Below are 22,056 nucleotides of genomic sequence, written 5' to 3'. Positions count from 1 at the left end.
GATGAGTGCTACATGGAGCCCAAGACATGGTAAAAAAATGTCATACAAAAATATAATAATGCTGTCAAAGACAACAAACTCGAAGAGCATGTTTTTCTCAAACTTTAATGGAATTCAAGTAGACCTCGACCCCATTTGCACATTCGTCTCTCATCAAGGGCCTTTGCAACTAGGTTCATAGTCTTTGCATATTCTGCCAGAAATGCAAGCTCGACAGGAGTAAACCTGTTAAAATAACTAATAAAAAACTCAAAATGTCATATTTTTTTCATGGAACACCTTCAATTTAATAACAAACCAATTATGTAATGCTAATCATCTGTGCCGAGGGTTAGTAAATATACTGTATATATAGTGTTTTATAGCTTTTCAATTCAAAGTCAAAGAATATAGGTATGGTTCAGCTTTAAAAATTAAAAGGGGCAGGTACATACATGGGTATTTTTAGTCACATTCAAATAGGGTGACCAGATTTGAGTTTGTGAAAAAGAGGACACTTCAGCGGCGACGGCCGGGGGGGGGGGGGGGGGGGGGGGGGGGGGGGGGGGGGGTGTTGGATGGATGGGTAGTGTATAGCACAGTGGCGTAAGGTAGTTACGACAGGCCCTAGTGCATGCTATTATCAAGGGCCCTAGTGCATGCTAGTTACTTGTTAAGAGGCGCACGCACACACACACACCGTTAGGCGTATATGTATATGTATATATATATATATATATATATATATACATATATATGATAGTTAAACATTCCTATGTTGTTATTATGTATAATCCATTGTATGCTTGTGTAAGAGACATAAGTGTAATGCTGAAAGAATGTTCTGTGAAACGCTCTTGCTTCAATAAACACCTACTGATTTCATGCTTGTGCAAGACATATTCTGAGCTAAAGGCCAGTTGTGGTTGAAACCACTTCTGCAAATCGATATTGTTGAGATTCATGGCTGTAATACTGTGGTGTGGTGAACATGAAGCAGTTTTGCAACAACAAGTGTCATTAGGCCGGTGCGCAGAGACTAGTGTCTTGTTAGGTCAGTCAGAATGGCCTGAGTGCAGAGTCTTGTAAGGTCAAGCAGAAAGGCCTGTTCCTAGGGATGAGACTTGTTTTCGAAAAACAGGCCTACAGGTGCAAGCCGATGGAGACAGCCAAGCATTAATGGAGGGGTCTCGGGATAAGAGATGCAGGTCAAGTCAAGGACAGGCGAAGTATCAACTCTGATATTTAAAGAGGTTGTTTTCACTACAACAATATCTTGCACGCACAGACATTTGCAGAAGGGACACCACTCTGAGCAGAATGTACAGAATATGAACATGCCCATATAAGCTTATGTGAGCACTTGTATAAAAGCTAGCTGCGCCCAGCTGCACTTTGGAGTCTGGTGCATGATCTTGTTCGTGTCATCTCTCGCCTTTTGCAAAAGATAAAGCTGGTCTCTGTCTCACTAATATTAACGTCTTAATATTAATTTTATAACAATATATATTACCAACAATGTGTTACAGGTTCTTTAAAAACACTGATGAAAGGCACGATTTGTTGCACACACAGCAGTTTACCCACATCTGAAAAACACATACACAGTCAAACAGGCGCAAACAACCTGTTAAATAGGTGCACAGCAGCTTAAATGATAGCAGCTGTGCAGGAGACGTTATTGCTATGTCCCTGTTGTAGTGGTCATCAGCTCGTAGTCGATGATGAGCTATATGACAAGGTAAAACATCTGTCTGACCACTACAACAGGGACATAGCAATAGCGTTTCTTGCACAACTCCTATCATGCAGGGCCTGTTCTAGAGCAGATTGCTCAGCAGTCCTCAGTCTCCCAATTTGCCAAGATGCTGATTGTGGATTATCACTCTGTAACATCCACCTTCGGTAAGGTGTGCACTGCCCTGCTATTGTTTCTGACATCTGTGACAGTGGCAACAGCCGAATGATCCTTTTCCAAAAGACCTACCTGAGGGGCAGCTTGGGTAGGAGAGGCTGAATGGGCTGGCTATCCTGTCCATTGAAAAAGCCTATCATGCATCACCACCTTTATGTTTGAAAGGCATCGTTAGGCTTGCATGTGTGCTTTGCCTCTCGGTCTTGACGTTCAGATTTTGCGTCTAAATTAGCTATATCGTATCGTCACATGATCAAATAGAGACTTGACATTGGACAACAAAATATATATATTACCCAGCAATCATCATTGCATATCTGTATATGACAACAATACCAAAAAATTTATAAATTATTCATTTAATTGAATGGATTTTTTAATAGTTTCCATAGTTCATGTAGGATAAGCATATCATTGTGTTATAGATTGCTACTGACTATTTCCCTTCCACAAAATAATAAAAACCATGACAGAGATAGGTTTGCCATTTCGAGGGTATAAATTGCATAAGGTACTCCAGAATCCTTAGAATAATTCATCTTAGATCACGGGTGTGTTACCATAGCGATACTAACAGGTTGCCACTTTTCATAAATACTAGTTTGTGAAAGACCCAGAGAAAAGCAACACAAATATCCGACGAGGCAAAATCCCGGACAATTTTGGAATCCCTGCCAGACGCATGTTTTAGGTCTCAAAAAGAGGACATGTCCGGGTAAAAGAGGACGTCTGGTCACCCTAATTCAAACCAACAGGACAGCTCAAAACAAATGTGACACTAAGGACTACATGAATTTTGGCTTGATACATTTTTCAGTTATCTCCCAGGACAATCACAAGCCTAACTAACACATTTCCTGTGGGAAACACTAATACATAAACTGAATATTAAATAGCCTTATATTAGCTTACTACTACTGTGCAGTGGCGTTTCTACATTAGGGCCACGTGGGGCATTGCCCCACCAGATCCCCATGGCGCTGTTTTGCAGAAAGCTCAATCTGTGCTTTGTGGCAAAATATATCTTATTTTATTTAATATGCATCGTAGCGTGAATGTGTTTGTGAATGTGTGTGTGAGAATTAGCTTGACTCACAAGCATTATAGTCCTGTTTTGGAGTAATTTGATTCATGTGTGTTTCTGTCTCTGTGCTTGCTCTGTGAAATGCTGCTCTCCGCTGTCCTTCTCTGCTCTGTGGGCTACGGCGCAAGCTTAAGACTGATGCCATGGAAACATTAATGAGCGTGAACCACACAGGCCAAAGATAACATTGGGAGATGGGGCACTATCAGATGTGCCCCACGAAATCTGCCTAGCAACTCGACTCGAATATTGCGAAAACCGCGAGAACTGTACCCTGTGACCAAGAAAAAAAACCACATAGTCAGATCATATCAGGCAGACCAATGCCAGTAACGTTACTTCTAGTTAGCTATCGCTAGTTTTCTAGTATTTTGGAAGTTTTAATTCAGACTACAATGAGGAATGTAGACTATTTATGTGAGGTGACATGAACTCATACAAAATTGCCCCACCAGAAATGTCAGGCTAAAATCGACACTGTACATTTTAGATCGTGGTAGTGAATTAGCCTACAGCTTATTTGTCAAACACCACAGAGAGCTAACTAGGTTAACCTGTAACTTAGGATCCTTCAGTAGGCAACTGCTAGCAAGCAAACCAAGGCATGTTGGCATGTTCCTCTGCTAGCCAAGCTGTCGCAAGCATTGTAAATCGACCATTATTATATATAATATTAATAATACAGATTTTACCTCTACATGTTTTGAATGGCAAAAGTTTGCACCGCATTCTCCATGAGTCCTTTTTTTGCTCCCAACGATTTCGAACAATTCTTTGAGGTAGGGCCAGGGATGTGGAAGGTTTTGCTGTTCTCCATCGCCACTACTGTCTTGCGTCTTCAGACCCTTCAGACATCTCGCCAGAGTTGCCATCTCTTTCTGACACTGCCATTGCCGCGCGTTGTATCATTTGTTCGCCTCTGTTGTCTTGTTTTGCGTCATGCGTAAAGAAGATGGATAGCCTAACCAATGAGTGTTATGGGTTTCTATGCTTCATCCAATTACGCTCGAAATCAGTATATCTGGATGGCGCCATTGATCTGTATTGGATGGCGCACATTTGAAACTTTTGAAATAAAACCGGAACCAAGAGTAACGAGCCTGTTTTAAAAATGTAAGGAGTAGAAAGTACAGATACTTGTGTTAAAATGTAAGGAGTAGAAGTAAAAAGTTGCCAGAAAAATAAATACTTGAGTAAAGTAAAGATACCTAAAAATTCTACTTAAGTACAGTAACGAAGTATTTGTACTTCGTTACTTGACACCTCTGGTCAATGGAAAGACACCATTACCAGTGTAATAATAGCTATAGCAATTATGCTTACAATTTTAGTGTTGTTTGGTTGCTGTTTGATACCTTGTCTTCGAGCTCTCGTTCTCAGGGCAATATAATCTGCCGTGGAGAAACGAGACATCCCTGCAGAGGAAAAAGACTATGCTCAGTCAACTGCACCTGCTTATGATGATGAAGTGTCTTTGCATCTCTTTGATTCCAACTCTTTTAATGAATTAACTGGGCGGGGAAAATCTACACAGAAGACCTGTACTGGGGATTAAAATATAATAAAAGGGAGGATTGATCGGGAAATGTAATACATTGTTATTCTATTTTTAATCTGATGCTTACATGTACTGAATTAAGGAACCAACTCTTGCAAAATGAATGATCAACGCCTCCGAATAATGCCACGTGCCTGCTTATGAAACATGTTTTGATGAACTATATAGACTGGCTGCTCCCAGCTCATCTTTGGAGTTTGTTCATGATATTTGGTTGTGTGATACTCTCCCTCTTTTGCAAAAGATAAAGCGCTGATTGAAATTCTGATTGCTGGTCTGTCTCATTAATATTAACGTCTTTATATAAATGTATCTAACACCCGTTCAATCCTTAGAAGCCCAAGATGGAACCGATCATCGAGGAGAGCAACGAGATCAAGAGGGTCCGGCAAAGATGTAGGCCAAACATCACTCTTAACCTCACCAAAACAGAGGAGAGAATGAAAGCAAGAAGCAAGAAGATCTCTGAAGCATCTCTGGAGGCTGCAAGCAGTTCTTTCTCTGGCCTCTCCGGCGGTGGCGCTGCACAAGAGAGAAAGAGGAAGGAGATGGGCAGGACTTCCGCAACGTGGTGTTAAATAAACGCACGTTGTCTCAGCTCCGTGTGTTAACACAACGTGTTTCAATTTTGAGACATTTCAACACGACAAAATGAGCAAAGCAGGAAAAAACGGAGGTAAGGCAAGCTGGTCGGAGCAGGTGGACCTGGGATGTTCTAGTATTAAAGCAGCAATAAGGAGTTCTGTTCCAAAGAAAGCAAGCTAACTACCTAAAAGGCATGCAAAAACCTTGCAAACACCACCAACAACCTAGTTGACACTGATAGACGCTTGCCAACACACTAACTGGTGTCTTTTGGCAGTACAGCTGGCAACGTCATGCTGTGAAAGCTTTTCTTCCATTTTCGCAAGGTGTTCCAGCCCGGAACACAATGCTACATAGGGCATATCCTGGATGGATAGTGGGAAAGACAGTTGTGTATCTGTCCTTTACATGACCATATGCTATAAAAATGTATTTGAGGATGGTATCAAAACTAGTTGCCTATAAAACCATACCTCAAAAAGTGTCAAATTGTTGCATAGTGTTACTTTAAGACAGAGAGCTAAGCTATAGCTAAGCTATCTTATGGTGTGACTCATGCTTAAGACATCCTAATGATTATACAGATGGCCACCAAATTCCTGAGAAGAAATCGGCTAAAGGGGAGATGGAGGAAAGGAACATGACAAGAAACATGGAGATCTGGACCAGTGAGGCCAGTGATGATGAACAGGAGAGAGAGAGGAAGATGAGCTGGGCAGAGCAGGTGGACCTTGCGTACCCCCTGGAAGAGTGTGAGTTCGGAATGCAGATTGAGGAATGACTGGATGTGGTGGATGGGATGTGCTAGTATTAAGACAGAGAACTAAGCTATAGCTACATTTCAGATTTACCAGTGAGGTATTTATAGAATATGTAAATGTGGAGATACCCGCTTATTTCAGTAATGTGCCAGTAAAGTTTTGCTTTGTCATAACAACTGGTACTATATGTCATCTACAGTTAAATGTTGTTGGGAACCAATTGCTATATTGTAACTAATTCCTGTGAGCTTTCTTGTATTTCACAGATTGGTGTGACTCCAGTGAGGCCAGTGATGACGAACAGGAGAGAGAGAGGAAGGAGATGAGCTGGGCGGAGCAGGTGGACCTTGCGTACCCCCTGGAAGAGTGTGAGTTCAGAATGCAGATTTAAGAAGGACTGGAAATAATATGAGACAGAGTATAGCTAAGTTTCAGATGTACTGGTGATATGTAAAGTTATTTATAGAATATGTAAATGAGTAAGAAAGATGCCCATTTGTTTCCAGAATGTGCCAGCAAAGTTTTGTCACAACAGCCGCTACTGTACACCGTCTACAGTTAAAAGTACCAAGTGCCATATTGTGACTAATTCCTGTGGGCTATCTTGTATTTCACAGATTGGTGTAACTCATGCTTAAGACATCCTCATGATTATACGGATGGCCACCAAATTCCTGAGAAGAAATCAGCTAAAGGGGAGAAGGAGGAAAGGAACATGACAAGAAAGATGGAGATCTGGACCAGTGAGGCCAGTGATGATGAAAAGGAGAGAGAGAGGAAGGAGATGAGCTGGGCGGAGCAGGTGGACATTGCGTACCCCCTGGAGGAGTGTGAGTTCAGAATGCAGATTGAGAAAGAACTGGATGTGGTGGATGGGATGTTCTAGTTTTAAGACAGAGAGCTAAACTATAGCTACATTTCAGATTTACCAGTGAGGTATTTATAGAATATGTAAATGTGGAGATACCCGCTTATTTCAGTAATGTGCCAGTAAAGTTTTGCTTTGTCATAACAACTGGTACTATATGTCATCTACAGTTAAATGTTGTTGGGAACCAATTGCTATATTGTAACTAATTCCTGTGAGCTTTCTTGGTATTTCACAGATTGGTGTGACTCCAGTGAGGCCAGTGGCGATGAACAGGAGAGAGAGAGGAAGGAGATGAGCTGGGCGGAGCAGGTGGACCTTGCGTACCCCCTGGAAGAGTGTGAGTTCAGAAATGCAGACAGAGTATAGCTAAGTTTCAGATGTACTGGTGATGTGTAAAGTTATTTATAGAATATGTAAATGAGTAAGAAAGATGCCCATTTGTTTCCAGAATGTGCCAGCAAAGTTTTGTCACAACAGCCGCTACTGTACACCGTCTACAGTTAAAAGTACCAAGTGCCATATTGTGACTAATTCCTGTGGGCTATCTTGTATTTCACAGATTGGTGTGAGGCCCGTGGTCTTGAACAGGAGAGAGAGAGGAAGGAGATGAGCTGGTCGGAGCAGGTGGACCTTGCGTACCCCCTGGAAGAGTGTGAGTTCAGAATGCAGATTGAGAAAGAACTGGATGTGGTGGATGGGATGTTCTAGTATTAAGACAGAGAGCTAAAACTATAGCTAAATTTCAGATTTACCAGTGAGGTATTTATAGAATATGTAAATGTGGAGATACCCGCTTATTTCAGTAATGTGCCAGTAAAGTTTTGCTTTGTCATAACAACTGGTACTATATGTCATATACAGCAGTGGTGTCAAAAAGTAAACACATTCGTTACTCAAGTAGAAGTATTGATACTGGAGTTTAAAAATACTCTGGTAAAAGTTGAAGTATCGACTTAACCTCTTTACTCAAGTAAAAGTAAAAAAGTACAGGCTCTAAAATGTACTTAAAGTATAAAAGTAAAAAGTAACCTTAATACATTTTTTTTTTTTTTAAACATTAAAAGCTAAACTAGTTGGACTTAATATAATTGACACGACGTAAGAAATAGAAGCTTAATTTAATAGCTGATGAGTGCTACATGGAACCCAAGAAATGGTAAAAAATGTCATACAAAAATATAATAATGCTGTCAAAGACAACAAACTCGAAGAGCATGTTTTTCTCAAACTTTAATGGAATCCAAGTAGACCTCGACCCCATTTTGCACATTCGTCTCTCATCAAGGGCCTTTGCAACTAGGTTCATATTCTGCCAGAAATGCAAGCTCGACAGGAGTAAACCTGTTAAAATAACTAATAAAAAACTCAAAATGTCATATTTTTTTTCATGGAACACCTTCAATTTAATAACAAACCAATTATGTAATGCTAATCATCTGTGCCGAGGGTTAGTAAATATACTGTATATATAGTGTTTTATAGCTTTTCAATTCAAAGTGCAAGAATATAGGTATGGTTCGGCTTTAAAAATTAAAAGGGGCAGGTACATACATGGATATTTTTAGTCGCATTCAAACCAACAGGACAGCTCAAAACAAATGTGACACTAAGGACTACATGAATTATTTTGGCTTGATACATTTTTCAGTTATCTCCCAGGACAATCACAAGCCTAACTAACACATTTCCTGTGGGAAACACTGATACATAAACTGAATATTAAATAGCCTTATATTAGCTTACTACTCACTGTGCAGTGGCGTTTCTACATTAGGGCCACGTGGGGCATTGCCCCACCAGATCCCCATGGCGCTGTTTTGCAGAAAGCTCAATCTGTGCTTTGTGGCAAAATTTATCTTATTACAGTGCATGAAATGCCCTGTATTGTTATCCAAACTTTTCTTATTACAGTGCATGAAATGCCCTGTATTGTTATCCAAACTTTTCTTATTCTTATTACAGTGCATGAAATGCCCTGTATTGTTATTCCTTCGTTTCTTATACTTCTTCTTCTTCTTTGTACCGACTTCTGCACTTAATTCAGCTCCTCACAGATTTTTGTGAGGAGATCATTTCTCCCCAACGGAGCGACACCAGACCGAACTTCCCGACCAAAAAATGTGTGGGCGTGGCTAAGTTTGTCTGGCATCCAGGCTAGGAAAGATGCCCATTTGTTTCAGGATAATGCCAGCAAAGTTTTGTCACAACAGCCGCTACTGTACACCGTCTACAGTTAAAAGTACCAAGTGCTATATTGTGACTAATTCCTGTGGGCTATCTTGTATTTCACAGATTGGTGTGACTCCAGTGAGGCCAGTGGCGATGAACAGGAGAGAGAGAGGAAGGAGATGAGCTGGGCGGAGCAGGTGGACCTTGCGTACCCCCTGGAAGAGTGTGAGTTCAGAATGCAGACAGAGTATAGCTAAGTTTCAGATGTACTGGTGATGTGTAAAGTTATTTATAGAATATGTAAATGAGTAAGAAAGATGCCCATTGTTTCCAGAATGTGCCAGCAAAGTTTTGTCACAAACAGCCGCTACTGTACACCGTCTACAGTTAAAAGTACCAAGTGCCATATTGTGACTAATTCCTGTGGGCAATCTTGTATTTCACAGATTGGTGTAACTCATGCTTAAGACATCCTCATGATTATACGGATGGCCACCAAATTCCTGAGAAGAAATCAGCTAAAAGGGAGAAGGAGGAAAGGAACATGACAAGAAAGATGGAGATCTGGACCAGTGAGGCCAGTGATGATGAAAAGGAGAGAGAGAGGAAGGAGATGAGCTGGTCGGAGCAGGTGGACCTTGCGTACCCCCTGGAAGAGTGTGAGTTCAGAATGCAGATTGAGGAATGACTGGATGTGGTGGATGGGATGTTCTAGTATTAAGACAGAGAGCTAAGCTATAGCTAAATTTCAGATTTACCAGTGAGGTATTTATAGAATATGTAAATGTGAAGATACCCGCTTATTTCAGTAATGTGCCAGTAAAGTTTTGCTTTGTCATAACAACTGGTACTATATGTCATCTACAGTTAAATGTTGTTGGGAACCAATTGCTATATTGTAACTAATTCCTGTGAGCTTTCTTGTATTTCACAGATTGGTGTGACCCCAGTGAGGCCAGTGGCGATGAACAGGAGAGAGAGAGGAAGGAGATGAGCTGGGCGGAGCAGGTGGACCTTGCGTACCCCCTGGAGGAGTGTGAGTTCAGAATGCAGACAGAGTATAGCCAAGTTTCAGATGTACTGGTGATGTGTAAAGTTATTTATAGAATATGTAAATGAGTAAGAAAGATGCCCATTTGTTTCCAGAATGTGCCAGCAAAGTTTTGTCACAACAGCCGCTACTGTACACCGTCTACAGTTAAAAGTACCAAGTGCCATATTGTGACTAATTCCTGTGGGCTATCTTGTATTTCACAGATTGGTGTGAGGCCCGTGGTCTTGAACAGGAGAGAGAGAGGAAGGAGATGAGCTGGTCGGAGCAGGTGGACCTTGCGTACCCCCTGGAAGAGTGTGAGTTCAGAATGCAGATTGAGAAAGAACTGGATGTGGTGGATGGGATGTTCTAGTATTAAGACAGAGAGCTAAACTATAGCTACATTTCAGATTTACCAGTGAGGTATTTATAGAATATGTAAATGTGGAGATACCCGCTTATTTCAGTAATGTGCCAGTAAAGTTTTGCTTTGTCATAACAACTGGTACTATATGTCATCTACAGTTAAATGTTGTTGGGAACCAATTGCTATATTGTAACTAATTCCTGTGAGCTTTCTTGTATTTCACAGATTGGTGTGACTCCAGTGAGGCCAGTGGCGATGAACAGGAGAGAGAGAGGAAGGAGATGAGCTGGGCGGAGCAGGTGGACCTTGCGTACCCCCTGGAAGAGTGTGAGTTCAGAATGCAGACAGAGTATAGCTAAGTTTCAGATGTACTGGTGATGTGTAAAGTTATTTATAGAATATGTAAATGAGTAAGAAAGATGCCCATTTGTTTCCAGAATGTGCCAGCAAAGTTTTGTCACAACAGCCGCTACTGTACACCGTCTACAGTTAAAAGTACCAAGTGCCATATTGTGACTAATTCCTGTGGGCTATCTTGTATTTCACAGATTGGTGTGAGGCCCGTGGTCTTGAACAGGAGAGAGAGAGGAAGGAGATGAGCTGGTCGGAGCAGGTGGACCTTGCGTACCCCCTGGAAGAGTGTGAGTTCAGAATGCAGATTGAGAAAGAACTGGATGTGGTGGATGGGATGTTCTAGTATTAAGACAGAGAGCTAAACTATAGCTAAATTTCAGATTTACCAGTGAGGTATTTATAGAATATGTAAATGTGGAGATACCCGCTTATTTCAGTAATGTGCCAGTAAAGTTTTGCTTTGTCATAACAACTGGTACTATATGTCATCTACAGCAGTGGTGTCAAAAGTAAACACATTCGTTACTCAAGTAGAAGTATTGATACTGGAGTTTAAAAATACTCTGGTAAAAGTTGAAGTATCGACTTAACCTCTTTACTCAAGTAAAAGTAAAAAAGTACAGGCTCTAAAATGTACTTAAAGTATAAAAGTAAAAAGTAACCTTAATACATTTTTTTTTTTTTAAACATTAAAAGCTAAACTAGTTGGACTTAATATAATTGACACGACTGTAAGAAATAGAAGCTTAATTTAATAGCTGATGAGTGCTACATGGAGCCCAAGACATGGTAAAAAATGTCATACAAAAATATAATAATGCTGTCAAAGACAACAAACTCGAAGAGCATGTTTTTCTCAAACTTTAATGGAATCCAAGTAGACCTCGACCCCATTTGCACATTCGTCTCTCATCAAGGGCCTTTGCAACTAGGTTCATATTCTGCCAGAAATGCAAGCTCGACAGGAGTAAACCTGTTAAAATAACTAATAAAAAACTCAAAATGTCATATTTTTTTCATGGAACACCTTCAATTTAATAACAAACCAATTATGTAATGCTAATCATCTGTGCCGAGGGTTAGTAAATATACTGTATATATAGTGTTTTATAGCTTTTCAATTCAAAGTGCAAGAATATAGGTATGGTTCGGCTTTAAAAATTAAAAGGGGCAGGTACATACATGGATATTTTTAGTCGCATTCAAACCAACAGGACAGCTCAAAACAAATGTGACACTAAGGACTACATGAATTATTTTGGCTTGATACATTTTTCAGTTATCTCCCAGGACAATCACAAGCCTAACTAACACATTTCCTGTGGGAAACACTGATACATAAACTGAATATTAAATAGCCTTATATTAGCTTACTACTCACTGTGCAGTGGCGTTTCTACATTAGGGCCACGTGGGGCATTGCCCCACCAGATCCCCATGGCGCTGTTTTGCAGAAAGCTCAATCTGTGCTTTGTGGCAAAATATATCTTATTACAGTGCATGAAATGCCCTGTATTGTTATCCAAACTTTTCTTATTACAGTGCATGAAATGCCCTGTATTGTTATCCAAACTTTTCTTATTCTTATTACAGTGCATGAAATGCCCTGTATTGTTATTCCTTCGTTTCTTATACTTCTTCTTCTTCTTTGTACCGACTTCTGCACTTAATTCAGCTCCTCACAGATTTTTGTGAGGAGATCATTTCTCCCCAACGGAGCGACACCAGACCGAACTTCCCGACCAAAAAATGTGTGGGCGTGGCTAAGTTCGTCTGGCATCCAGGCTAGGAAAGATGCCCATTTGTTTCAGGATAATGCCAGCAAAGTTTTGTCACAACAGCCGCTACTGTACACCGTCTACAGTTAAAAGTACCAAGTGCTATATTGTGACTAATTCCTGTGGGCTATCTTGTATTTCACAGATTGGTGTGACTCCAGTGAGGCCAGTGGCGATGAACAGGAGAGAGAGAGGAAGGAGATGAGCTGGGCGGAGCAGGTGGACCTTGCGTACCCCCTGGAAGAGTGTGAGTTCAGAATGCAGACAGAGTATAGCTAAGTTTCAGATGTACTGGTGATGTGTAAAGTTATTTATAGAATATGTAAATGAGTAAGAAAGATGCCCATTTGTTTCCAGAATGTGCCAGCAAAGTTTTGTCACAACAGCCGCTACTGTACACCGTCTACAGTTAAAAGTACCAAGTGCCATATTGTGACTAATTCCTGTGGGCAATCTTGTATTTCACAGATTGGTGTAACTCATGCTTAAGACATCCTCATGATTATACGGATGGCCACCAAATTCCTGAGAAGAAATCAGCTAAAGGGGAGAAGGAGGAAAGGAACATGACAAGAAAGATGGAGATCTGGACCAGTGAGGCCAGTGGCGATGAAAAGGAGAGAGAGAGGAAGGAGATGAGCTGGTCGGAGCAGGTGGACCTTGCGTACCCCCTGGAAGAGTGTGAGTTCAGAATGCAGATTGAGAAAGAACTGGATGTGGTGGATGGGATGTTCTAGTATTAAGACAGAGAGCTAAACTATAGCTAAATTTCAGATTTACCAGTGAGGTATTTATAGAATATGTAAATGTGGAGATACCCGCTTATTTCAGTAATGTGCCAGTAAAGTTTTGCTTTGTCATAACAACTGGTACTATATGTCATCTACAGCAGTGGTGTCAAAAGTAAACACATTCGTTACTCAAGTAGAAGTATTGATACTGGAGTTTAAAAATACTCTGGTAAAAGTTGAAGTATCGACTTAACCTCTTTACTCAAGTAAAAGTAAAAAAGTACAGGCTCTAAAATGTACTTAAAGTATAAAAGTAAAAAGTAACCTTAATACATTTTTTTTTTTTAAACATTAAAAGCTAAACTAGTTGGACTTAATATAATTGACACGACTGTAAGAAATAGAAGCTTAATTTAATAGCTGATGAGTGCTACATGGAGCCCAAGACATGGTAAAAAATGTCATACAAAAATATAATAATGCTGTCAAAGACAACAAACTCGAAGAGCATGTTTTTCTCAAACTTTAATGGAATCCAAGTAGACCTCGACCCCATTTGCACATTCGTCTCTCATCAAGGGCCTTTGCAACTAGGTTCATATTCTGCCAGAAATGCAAGCTCGACAGGAGTAAACCTGTTAAAATAACTAATAAAAAACTCAAAATGTCATATTTTTTTCATGGAACACCTTCAATTTAATAACAAACCAATTATGTAATGCTAATCATCTGTGCCGAGGGTTAGTAAATATACTGTATATATAGTGTTTTATAGCTTTTCAATTCAAAGTGCAAGAATATAGGTATGGTTCGGCTTTAAAAATTAAAAGGGGCAGGTACATACATGGATATTTTTAGTCGCATTCAAACCAACAGGACAGCTCAAAACAAATGTGACACTAAGGACTACATGAATTATTTTGGCTTGATACATTTTTCAGTTATCTCCCAGGACAATCACAAGCCTAACTAACACATTTCCTGTGGGAAACACTGATACATAAACTGAATATTAAATAGCCTTATATTAGCTTACTACTCACTGTGCAGTGGCGTTTCTACATTAGGGCCACGTGGGGCATTGCCCCACCAGATCCCCATGGCGCTGTTTTGCAGAAAGCTCAATCTGTGCTTTGTGGCAAAATATATCTTATTACAGTGCATGAAATGCCCTGTATTGTTATCCAAACTTTTCTTATTACAGTGCATGAAATGCCCTGTATTGTTATCCAAACTTTTCTTATTCTTATTACAGTGCATGAAATGCCCTGTATTGTTATTCCTTCGTTTCTTATACTTCTTCTTCTTCTTTGTACCGACTTCTGCACTTAATTCAGCTCCTCACAGATTTTTGTGAGGAGATCATTTCTCCCCAACGGAGCGACACCAGACCGAACTTCCCGACCAAAAAATGTGTGGGCGTGGCTAAGTTCGTCTGGCATCCAGGCTAGGAAAGATGCCCATTTGTTTCAGGATAATGCCAGCAAAGTTTTGTCACAACAGCCGCTACTGTACACCGTCTACAGTTAAAAGTACCAAGTGCTATATTGTGACTAATTCCTGTGAGCTATCTTGTATTTCACAGATTGGTGTGACTCATGCTTAAGACATCCTAATGATTATACGGATGGCCACCACATTCCTGAGAAGAAATCAGCTAAAGGGGAGATGGAGGAAAGGAACATGACAAGAAAGATGGAGATCTGGACCAGTGAGGCCAGTGATGATGAAAAGGAGAGAAAGAGGAAGGAGATGAGCTGGTCGGAGCAGGTGGACCTTGCGTACCCCCTGGAAGAGTGTGAGTTCAGAATGCAGATTGAGGAAGGACTGGATGTGGTGGATGGGATGTTCTAGTATTAAGACAGAGAGCTAAACTATAGCTAAATTTCAGATTTACCAGTGAGGTATTTATAGAATATGTAAATGTGGAGATACCCGCTTATTTCAGTAATGTGCCAGTAAAGTTTTGCTTTGTCATAACAACTGGTACTATATGTCATCTACAGTTAAATGTTGTTGGGAACCAATTGCTATATTGTAACTAATTCCTGTGAGCTTTCTTGTATTTCACAGATTGGTGTGACTCCAGTGAGGCCAGTGATGATGAACAGGAGAGAGAGAGGAAGGAGATGAGCCGGGCGGAGCAGGTGGACCTTGCGTACCCCCTGGAAGAGTGTGAGTTCAGAATGCAGATTTAAGAAGGACTGGAAATAATATGAGACAGAGTATAGCTAAGTTTCAGATGTACTGGTGATGTGTAAAGTTATTTTTAGAATATGTGTAGTGTTCTAAGGTATGAGAAATGATGGAGTAGGCAGAGCTTAACCAACAGGTACTTTACTCATGGCAGAACTAACATGGCATCTCCAGGAAGTGTCCCTTCTTTACATGAATACAACCTGTATAGGTTCTTCCTGTGCTGCATTAAAAGTACAGGACACAACATTTTCCCCTTTGTAGAAAAGTAGTAACCACCCTACTGAAATATGTACATGTATAATAGAAAACACATAGGTATGCAGAACAACTCACCCTTTGGACTGTAACATTACTGTGCAATTAAAATAACTCCAGTGCAATTAATACAGTAACAGTGTATCAGAAATAGCAGTGTTTCCCCTACCGTTATATTAGGGGGGCGCCCCGCCCCCCCAACGGCACCCCCGCCCCCCTGGAAGGTCAAGTTAATCTTGTTCAATTTTATTTTCTATAAAGCGCCAGATCACAACGGAAGTCATTTAAGGTTACCTTTCCTATAGAACAGGTCTGTAGCTTGTTATTTTATTAAACAAAATAAATAGCCTTATGTTATTTATCTTATTTACACGACGGCATGTAATTTCTGTCTCTACATGGTCGCGCGTTTACAATTCTCTGCTCTCTGTATCACGCATGGCGGAGTTCCGCCAAGATGCACACAAACACACACACACACACACACACACACAGACACGTGCGCGCACACACAGGTGAGCACGCTCCCACCAGCGGACAGAATTGGGCTTAAGAATCAGTGCACAGCTACGGACACTTTTAAGCTTTAAAAAACACATTTCCAGGCGTTCATGATCCAGCGGAGATCTTTTCCTAGGTAGGGTCGAGAATGAGGCCTAATGAGAATGGCTACAACAGACGTGGAAACAGAACGTACGCCCATGTCCGCACCGAAAATTCAGAAATAGATCTGGCTTGTATTTTTTATCATTTTCCGTGAGTTGTGTGTGGCCCTTTTTTACATAGAGTCTGGTAATACATCTATTAATTGTAATAAAATGTATTTATTTTGCTGTGAATAATGAAGGAAGCAATAAATCCGATTATTTCCCAAACCCTCAAGAGCTGTTGCCATGGAGATTTAACGTTACTTTCTGTTTGAAGATAAGGTAGCAGCTAGTGTTGAAGAATGGGTGACTTGAAATTGGACGACTTTAAATTAATGTATGAAATTGAACATCAACACCTATACGGATAAAATAAATAAAGAAGGATAGCAAAACAGATTGATAAGCCTAGAATGAGAACGGCAGAAACACAGGCAGGACCTTAGATGACGAGACAGATCATAGTGAGACAGGCTGTTTTTTTTTTTCGTCATATGAAGGCTGAGACATTCATAACATTTTATTCAGTCTTACTGATGGTCCTTTTGTAATGCCAACATGTGCACTTCGTTGTGGATAAGTAAAACCTATTTTGCTACATTTTTGTAGTCCTGGTAATCTTTTGTTTGGCATATTGGTGAGGTTATTAAAAGGACCATTTCTAAATCCTTTTGTTCTTGATGAATTAATGTTTGTTTATTAATCAGTTATTTTTCAACAAATAACTCAATTATAATTACAAAGAGGACAATTCGCAACTTTTTATCGCAACTTTCACTTGTTTTCGACAATTTCATTGCAAAAAACACCTAAAAATAAAAACTTTCATCGCAACTTTTTTGAAAAGCTCCTGCGAAATCAGGAATTTTAGGCCGCAAATACATGTATCTCAAAACATTTTCTTCCAGAAGCCCAAAAAGGTACATTGCAGAGACAAAAGCTGCATAAAAATAAAAAGACATGTTCCGATGTTTAGTTCAATGTACAGTTAAAATAATTGTTCAGTTGTTATATTGACTGCTGTCATTAAAAGAAACACATGAACACCATGATTCCTTTAAGCGTTTGTGTCGGTGGCCGCACCGCGCCCCGTGCCGCACCCCCCCCCCCCCCCCCCAAAGCTGTAAACCTAGGGGAAACACTGAATAGTGCATATAATCAAGTCAACAATCAACGGTCATCGATTCAAAGTGCAAGTAAACAATTGTATGCATCACAAGAATCGCAGTTTAGTATCACATTCTTAAGTATAAAAAGTCTTTCAGCCAGGTAGGCTGGCGAGTATCTCGTAGGGGCCTAGGCTCAGGTGTTTCTTCAGAGGGTTTAGTGTCCTTGTGTGTAGGTGTGTGTGTAGTAGTCGGAAAGCCAGGAAAGTGGGAGGCATTCCAGGTATTTCCATTACTCAGTCTGTATGTACCCTCACCAAGCTTCTTGCTTATTGTCAGAGGATCACTGAACTTCCTGTGTCCTCTAGGAACATGTAGTGGGTTTCTCACGCACACTGTGTCCCCTTTTTGAAAGGCAGGAGGACGAGCACCACGTCTGGCATCAGTGTACGTCTTCATTTTGTGCTGATGTTGGCTGACCCTGTGACGTATGTCCATGTCAGTCAATCTAAGAGCAGGCGGTGTTGAAGCAGGAGGCAGCAGTGTCAGCTTTGTGCGCATTGGTCGTCCATGGAGAAGCTGGAAAGGTGAAGGTGTGGCACGGTAGACGTGCAGAAAGTCAGTCACAGCTGGTTTCCAGGGCTGGTGTTGTTGAATGGCCAACTGTACAGTCTGTTTGAGCGCTCTGTTAAATCTCTCAATTTGTCCGTTGGCAGCAGGATAGTAGAGAGATGAACAGTGATGGCGTATTTGTCTTTCTTGTAGGAAAGCAGCAAAAGCAGCAGAGGTGAACTGAACACCATTATCTGTATCAATGCTCAGAGGATTGCCATGGCGGCTGAACACAGTTGACAGGAAGGTGATCACAGCTTCAGTGGTAGTGTGAGTGAAGGCAACCTCTGGCCATTTGCTATAGTAGTCGGTCAGAGTAATTGCGTACCTGCATTCTGGAGGGGCAATGTCGAATGGGCCCACTATGTCCACAGAGACCTCCTGCCATGGACCATCTGGCAGAGGCACTGGTTGCAGTGGATCTGGGTGCGGCTTAGCTGTTTTGTCATTCAACTGGCATAGCTGGCAGGAGCGGATGGCACTGAGCACCTCAGCGTCCATCTTTGGCCACCAGTAGAGTTCGCATAGTTGTTGCTTTGTCCGTACCACCCCATGATGAGGCTTGTGTGCGATGGCAATCAGGTCAGGATGTAAGTCTATAGGCACAATCAGTCGAGAGCCACGAAAAATGAAAAGTTCTTTGACTGAGAGTTCCCAGCGCAGCTTGTAGTATAGCAACAGGTCAGGGTCGAGGCCTTTGGGTGAAGGAGGCCATCCACGCGTGATCTGTGCACAGAGTTTTGTGAGCTCAGGGCATGTAGCACAAGCAGAGTCAAGGCAGACAGAGTGTGACAGGCAGTAGTGAGGAGAGCAACGTATTCAGGATCAGAGTTGTCACAGTTAGCAGGAGCAATGGAGCCATCAGGTGTAGGTGTAGTGGCGCATTCCAGCACCGGAGCAGGAGAAGTAGAGGCGTCAGGAGGCAGGATCCTGTTTTGCGCTATGCAAAGCTGTAGTGCGGTCATGATGTCTCTCCCCAGCAGTGGAGTCCTATTATTCACAATGTAGAATGTGCATGGAGCTGAGCTGAGCTGTAGTGACACATTCACAGACAAACAGCCAAGAACAGGGATGTGCGTTTTAGAGTAAGACACAAGCCTGACCTTGGGCTGAGTTAGCTGAACGTGGTTGAAATGGGGCACGTAGAGGATTTGTGGCAGGATGGATACAGAAGACCCAGTGTCGACGACTAAGTCCACTGTACAGGGTTGTGAGTGATGGTCAGTAATTTCCACTATGCATATAATTTTTGTAGTACCACTCGCATCATGGTCTGTGTATAACACTAACACTTCAGGGAGTTCAACTTCACGCACTTCAGTATGGGGCTCTGTAGAACGACATACTTTAGAAAAATGTCCAGTCTTTTTGCATTGCCTGCATGTTGCTGTTAAGGCTGGGCAGTTAGCTGCATTGGCTAAGTGAGCATCGGATCCACATCGATAGCAAGTTCTCTTTGTACTTTGATTGACAGGAGCATTGGCGCCAGTAAAATTTGTCCTTTCCCCTCTCCCCCTTCCGTTTGAAGTGTGCTGAACCGCCTGTACTGGAGCCACGTGCGAATCAGTCATTGCCTTGGCTTGGTGTGCAGCAGACTCGATTTGAGTAGCCAAAGTTAATGCTCTTTCTAAAGACAGTTCAGGCTCTAGCAACAGTCTTTCACGTATTCTTGAATTGCACACATTTTCTATCAATTGGTCACGTACGTATCATTTCGTTTTCACGATCACCAAAATCACAAGTTGACACAAGGTCACGTAGAGCAGCAACATACTGTAAAATTGACTCGTGGAGAGCTTGAGCACGTTTACGATAAGCATGACGCTCCGCCATTGTATGTCTTCGAATTAAAGTGTGCTTTCAATGCATTAACGGCTGTATCATAAGTGGCACCTGTGTTAGGAAGATTGTATAAGATTCTTTGTATCCTCCGTACCGAGGCAGTGTAGGAGAACAGCTCTTCTTCTGGCAACTGGCCAAGCATCTCCGGTCGCGTTGATAACGACCAGGTAGTTTTGAAAGATTTGAATCCACGTTTTAAGCGGCACAGCAGGCTCACCGGGGCACGGGAAGAAAAAAATTGCAGCCGTCATTTTCTCAGAAGTAAAATAAATCTCGTAGGCAGAGCTTAACCAACAGGTACTTTACTCATGGCAGAACTAACATGGCATCTCCAGCAAGTGTCCCTTCTTTACATGAATACAATCTGTATAGGTTCTTCCTGTGCTGCACTAAAAGTACAGGACACAACAATATGTAAATGAGTAAGAAAGATGCCCATTTGTTTCAGGAATGTGCCAGCAAAGTCATAACAGCCATAACAGGCGCTACTGTACACCGTCTACAGTTAAAAGTATCAAGTGCTATATTGTGAGTAATTCTTGTGAGCTATCTTGTATTTCACAGATGGGTGTGACTCATGCTTAAGACATCCACATGATTATACGGATGGCCAAATTCCTGAGAAGAAATCACTTAAAGGGGAGGAAGAGGAAAAGGTTTCCATGGATGACGCCCAGGTCCACAGGAACACATTTGACTTCAGTGAGTGAATAATGAGATCTTCTAATCTTCATAAGGTCATGTTTTGAAAATGATTGGGTAATCTAAATTGTTTAACAGAATTTGTGATTAGGAGGCTAAATGTTCCCTTTACTCATCATAGACAAACAGTGTACTGATTATATCTGGCTACAGCTGATGTCTTCATTTCCTACATCATGTGAATGTTACAGAGTGGCTGGACTCCAGGCCAGAGTGGCTCTACAAGGCCCAGGAGGACATGAGTGCCTTAGAACTGAGTCACATCATATCAAGTCTGATGCATGTCGGTGAGTGCGAAATATTATTTTTCTCTGGTGTTTTCTGAAGACCTAAATAAATTATTTACTTTGAAATGAAATTGAAGAATGTCATGAGATTAATTAATTTGTGATATATCTTTGTGTTTTTGTCTCACCGGATGTAATTTCAGCCCCTTTCTGTTCAGAAGATTCATAGACAACAGAGACACACTGGGAAGTTACCAGTTTTACTCTACCAAAGAAAAAGCCAAAATCTAGTTAACAATGCAAGGTGGTTACAAAAGACATAAAGGAAAAAGGGAAAAAGAAAACCTCACGCTTGATGTTACGAGCTTGCCTGACTCCCGTGCCAGACATACAAGTCACGAGACAGGCAAATTAAAGAAGGAGTCCTCCGCAATCGTGCAGAAAAATAACCACCACGTAAAAAGAAAACAGTATAAAGAATATTTACTTAAGATGCTTCCGGTTTGGAACATGTAGCAAGACGTGTGAACGAGAGTCTTAGGTAACGGTCTTTATAACATATATTTTTCATTTGTCATCTTTTTTTTTTTGCTACTGGAACATGCCGTCTAATCAAAAGAACAAAGATTCAGAGACTACAAAGTCGACGCTAAATAGCAAGGTAGAACATTTCAAAGAGGACATGGTCGAATTGATTCAATCGTCTCTGGTGCCTATCCAGGCATCTATAGAGACTTTTCACGAAACTATGGACACATTGGGAAAGCGAGTAGCTTCGGTGGAGATAACAACAGGCGAAAACTTTGAAGCCCTGGCTAAAGCTGAGAAAGCCATCACTGACCTACAAGCTATGAATGCTACGTTGGTTGACCGCATGGAGGATTTGGAGAACCGATCCAGGAATCCTTCGCATTATAAATGTGCGAGAGGCTAGCGATACCAAAGACATGGTGACACACGTCTCCACACTTTTGAAGGACGTCATGGGGAGCCAATTTAATACATTGCCTGAACTGGACCGTGCGCATAGGATTATGACACCGAAGCCTAAAAGTGGCCAACCACCTAGACCCATCATTGTTGCCTACCACAGGTATCAAGACAGCGAGCAAGCTCTGTGTTGGGCAAGGCAAAACAAAATAGTGTACCAGGGAAATACACTGAGATTTTACCCCTGAGATTCTACCCCAGTGCCGGTCTCTCCAGGAAACGCGCAGCCTTCAACAGGGGCGGACTGGGGGGGAAAAGTGGCCCGGGAGTTACTGTCAGACCGGCCCACTC

General features: G+C 41.4%; 1 protein-coding gene across 4 annotated transcripts; it reads left to right on the top strand.

The window, feature by feature from the left end:
* The first annotated feature begins 5,027 nt into the window (after positions 1–5,027).
* Positions 5,028–15,612, top strand: LOC122131097 (cilia- and flagella-associated protein 251-like). 4 transcript variants are annotated; one of them, XM_042706006.1, is made up of 13 exons: positions 6,172–6,250; positions 6,989–7,090; positions 7,313–7,405; positions 9,046–9,147; positions 9,369–9,581; positions 10,180–10,272; positions 10,548–10,649; positions 10,871–10,963; positions 12,600–12,701; positions 12,923–12,928; positions 13,049–13,135; positions 14,771–14,983; positions 15,259–15,612. In XM_042706006.1, the coding sequence occupies exons 1-13, from the start codon at positions 6,205–6,207 to the stop codon at positions 15,381–15,383; spliced, it is 1,377 nt and encodes a 458-aa protein (XP_042561940.1). In that variant the 5' UTR covers positions 6,172–6,204; the 3' UTR covers positions 15,384–15,612. The 4 variants fall into 4 exon arrangements, with proteins under 4 accessions (XP_042561941.1, XP_042561940.1, XP_042561939.1 ...); XM_042706005.1 differs by having other exon boundaries at positions 12,923–13,135; positions 15,259–15,510; XM_042706007.1 differs by lacking the exons at positions 6,172–6,250; positions 6,989–7,090 and adding an exon at positions 5,028–5,212 and having other exon boundaries at positions 12,923–13,135; positions 15,259–15,508.
* Positions 15,613–22,056: the final 6,444 nt, after the last annotated feature.

The sequence above is a fragment of the Clupea harengus genome, unplaced genomic scaffold, assembly GCF_900700415.2.
Source record: "Clupea harengus unplaced genomic scaffold, Ch_v2.0.2, whole genome shotgun sequence".
Classification (NCBI taxonomy): domain Eukaryota; kingdom Metazoa; phylum Chordata; class Actinopteri; order Clupeiformes; family Clupeidae; genus Clupea; species Clupea harengus.
The sequence above is the reverse complement of the archived record's forward strand: the minus strand, read 5'-3'. Positions and strand labels throughout refer to the sequence as shown.